The sequence below is a fragment of the Rhagoletis zephyria genome, unplaced genomic scaffold (genome assembly GCF_001687245.7).
Source record: "Rhagoletis zephyria isolate East Lansing unplaced genomic scaffold, Rhagoletis_zephyria_1.1 Rzeph_scaffold_10720, whole genome shotgun sequence".
Lineage (NCBI taxonomy): Eukaryota > Metazoa > Arthropoda > Insecta > Diptera > Tephritidae > Rhagoletis > Rhagoletis zephyria.
The window spans coordinates 16584-20635 of record NW_016167797.1 but is presented as its reverse complement, the minus strand read 5'-3'; the positions used below and the strand labels follow the sequence as shown (position 1 = coordinate 20635).

General features: G+C 36.3%; 1 protein-coding gene across 1 annotated transcript; it reads right to left on the bottom strand.

Moving 5' to 3' along the window:
* Positions 1-2092: 2092 nt before the first annotated feature.
* On the bottom strand, positions 2093-3535 carry LOC108376614 (endochitinase-like). Its single transcript, XM_017632840.1, has 4 exons — positions 3532-3535; positions 2817-3441; positions 2631-2754; positions 2093-2569 (listed from the first exon to the last, which is right to left on the bottom strand). Exons 1-4 carry the CDS (start codon positions 3533-3535, stop codon positions 2093-2095), a joined length of 1230 nt encoding a protein of 409 aa, XP_017488329.1.
* Positions 3536-4052: the final 517 nt, after the last annotated feature.

The following is a 4052-nucleotide window of genomic DNA, read 5'->3' as shown; positions in this document are numbered from 1 at the left end:
AATTTTATCGGTTGAATTTCAACCGCTGGGCGAACACTAGTAATATTAATAGTTCAAAGGCAATTAATTTTATTCTTGTTATTTAAAGTATTAAAATTTTATATGTAGATAATTATAAGTTTGATTTGGTAACTGTTATAAGGGAAATGCCGTTGTTATAGGGGCCCATTTAATTATAAAATTTTGTTTATTATTTGTTTTTCAAATAAATATTTAAAAAATAACAGTTGTTTTCATGCTTGCGGCAATGTTGATGGTCTGGCAGCTACTATTTGCTGGCCAAAAGTCATTTCTTAAAGTATCGATAAATCGATTTTTTTTTATCCCTCCACTAAACTAATTCTCCAAAGTAAAAAAGTACATACTCATTATTTTCTTGACTAGTTTTCCCGTTGAGATATCAGCTGTTAAAGTTGATATTTAGTTAGTCAGCATTCCTGTAGTTTGAAATGTTATAAGTTTTCGAGTGAGAAAGATACTTCAACAAAGATAATGGAAATGAATAACGAAGGTAATATTTGCGTGATTAACAAAAAACAAAACTAACATATAGCTTGCTACATAAAATAAAACTTATTTTCGGAATTGCCTCTAATTTGGGTAATAATATTCCACTTTAAGTAGAGTGGTTTATTAATTTATTATTGGTTTCATTTGGCGGTCTTCAGGCTTTGTGGGCAATAAAAATGTTCAATTTAGAGTTCGTGGGCTGAATATCATGCTGCTTTTTGGCATTTTAATAAAGGTAAGTAGCAAAAAACTAAACAACAACAAAAACAGATTTTAAATCATCGAATTCGAAAACCTCCCTTATATATAAGTTTTTGGTGAAAAAGAAAAAAATATATATAAAATATGGTAGCCATATTGAATTCGCCATTTTGAATTTGAAAAATCTGCTATCAGTTTCGAAATGAGCGATCTCAAAAATCCCCAAAAAAAGCAAATCAATTTGGTTACATCTCGACTTTTGGCCAGTAAATGATAGTCGCCAGACCATAGTGGTTTGTAGGAAAAGGAAAAAAAGCTATAACTGAAACCATATAAACTATAATAGCCCTCATTGTTTAGCAAACGAAATAAAGATTAATTAATCCTTAATTTGAAGTATTTATATATTTACCTTTACTCTCACTATTAACCAAAAATCTTTATCCAAGAAAATTATTCTCTTAAATCTATTAAAGCATTTATTTATATTTTCTATTATGACGATTTGGCTAATTATCGAAATGTTTTTACACCGTACTGGGCAAGGGTCTCCCAAATTAAGTGGTTATAACTTGGGTACATTGTTAAGTAGATATTGTTGTTTTTGATATTTGTAATTTAAATTTACTTGCAATTAAATAGCTAAACAGATTTGGTTTTATTAACATTTTGACATAAATGTATGTTGTTTGTTCGCTAGATAGATAATAAGCATCAGAATGCGATTTGATATGATAATTTTGAAAGTTCCTTGCAATTTTAACATAATTTAGAGAATAATTATGACTTTATTGCAACTGTTGTAATTATCCTTCTTTTAGTGTTCCATGGACTCCAACGTATTCACTTCCATGTTTTGACTTCATTGCTGCCAAAGAAGAAACGCTATAACTTTTATTAGCCTAGATGCCACACATAATTATTACCCATTATAGTTAATAAAGTTAAGGGGCGCAATGGGTGTTTGTGCCGCTGTCGAGAGGAGAAGAAGGGGCATGGCGATAACTTATACGATGCGCAAATTTCGCTATCCAAAAGCGATTGTTTCGTTAGCAGGCGATTTAATTTTACACCTCCACCCTTCCCATCCCAACAAATTTCATCTTTTGCGGACTTTATAGGCTATAAAAATGGAGCTTTACGATAATTTCATGTTGTGAAAATAAGGAGTTTTTTTTATGGAAATATCTATTTATGTGCATATGTATATAAATATATAAGTATGTCTGTATGTTTGTACGTAAATAGGTATTAAAAAAACAGCAGCTTTGCTAATTAATTTTTTATTTATTTATTTCGATTTACAAAGAGAAACTCATGAGCGATTACGCCTGCTGATCGAAAGATATACTTTCAGACTTTACCCTCTGGCCAACGACACTTAAGCGGACGTTGTCGGCTCTGGCACCTTGTAATTGTGTAAGTTACTATAGAAAAGATTTAGAAGTGCATTCTTTTGTCCACACAATCCACGGAAGTCATCCAAATCGATGACCCATGTCATGGCGCCAGCATAGCCCTTTTCCTTGATAAAGTCCATTTTAATTTGTACTGATTTCTCGTTTTCGTAGCCAACCCATTGAGTGTCCTTGTACGCGTAGGGTACCTTTCCTTCATCATCCCATTCAACGGTCCATCCCAAGGAGGCATTTTGCACCTGGGTACAGATTTCGTAATAGGCTAGGAAGCCGGCTTCTTGAGTGTAAGCTCCTGCATTGCCCGCTCCAGTGATGGTAGTGCCGAGGGAGTAGTTATGGTTGGATGCGCTGAGTGTAAAACTGCGACCATAGAATGGCACACCGACAACTAATTTATTTGCGGGACAGCCCGAATCCTCCCATAGTGCAAGAGCGTCATGCTACGGATGGGGAATTCCAAGGTTAATGTCCTATTTGCGAAATTACCTAAACAGTACTTACCACATTCAGTTTTGCATACGCTGCAGTTTCGAAATCGCGCTTGTAAAGCGGACTGTGTACATCCGCGAAACCGTCCCAAGCACCGTGCAGATCATAGGTCAATGTGTGTACGGCATCCAAAAGCCTACATTTTAAGTTTTTGTTTCTTAAGTTTTCTACAGTGATTTGATAATATAATCTACTCACTCGCACAGTACAGGTACGTTGTAGCCATCCTGAAGTCTTGATTGAGTCACGGGAACAGCCATAGTTAGTTCCCAACCCTTACCCTCAGCGTCGAAAGCTGTTCGCAATTCCTGCACTAAAGAGACAAAGTTTTCTTTATCCGCAGCAGTTCCATCACGATCCGTAGCGCCGGGGTACTCCCAATCCAAGTCGAGACCATCGAAACCGTATTCATTTAAGAATTCCACAACACTGTTGATGAAACTCTGGCGCCGCTCGGCCAGTGAAACGAGTTCGGAATATTTCGCACCACCCTCACCCCATCCTCCTATAGAGACTTCCACCTTAAGGTTTGCGTTCTTCTCTTTCAGTTGAGTGAAATTACGGAAACCATTTTGTTTGACATCCACTTCGCTATCCAATACTAGCACAGACCAATCGGTGTCATTTACTCCAACGAACGAGTAGATTAGATGCGTACATAGCTCCGCTGGAATATTTTCGGATGCGTAACGTCCTAGTCCGGGCCGATAGATAGACCAGTCAGTGAAGTAGCAGACAATGCGCGCTGATTGTTCGCTGTTTGTGGTGCAGATGGCCGCTACCGCCATTGTCAAAGTGAGCAGCAATATTTTCGAGATAATTTCTGAAAACAAAAAAGGAAAAGGAATAATTCGTTTTTAATTGTTCTTTGATCTGCAGCAAAACTTGTGTGTGTCCTTTTTGGCGTTCTTACCCATGTTATGTTAGTGGGTCTGCGGAGTCGAATGACAATTCCTGCGTGCCGGCGCTAAGTTTTTATTGGAAATGTGTCACCTAAATTCTTATACATATACACACCCGCTCACGACAAGTTATTAATATTTTACAAACTCACGACTTGGTTATCGCACTTTCATAATTATCTATACGTACGTTTTTAATTGAGTAAAGTATTAGCTCAACAGAGCCTGGTGGGAGTTCGTTCATATCGACGTAAAGAAAATTACTTCTTCGAGCAAAAACTTTTTCTGTATTGCCAAAAAGTATTTCGGTAGTAATTTCATAAATATATATGTACAATTTTTACACATATGCCCGTACGATTTGCAAAATATTTTTGAATATTTGTAAGAGAAGTAATAAATATTTGAAATGGAAGCTGCGAGAAACAGATCATTTTCGTGATATCCATCGATTCAGTGCCAAGCTTTGCCATTTCGGTAAGAAATCGACAAAGAAGCTTTTACAAATCCTACCGACTTCAAATCGATTTGC

What these genes read in the sequence shown, in the direction of transcription:
- LOC108376614 (XM_017632840.1), bottom strand. An exon ending in AACGTACCTGTACTGTGCGA is followed by an intron (nt 2,755 to 2,816) that starts GTGAGTAGATTA and finishes CTTAAAATGTAG; the next exon opens with GCTTTTGGATGCCGTACACA. An exon ending in CGTATGCAAAACTGAATGTG is followed by an intron (nt 2,570 to 2,630) that starts GTAAGTACTGTT and finishes CCCCATCCGTAG; the next exon opens with CATGACGCTCTTGCACTATG.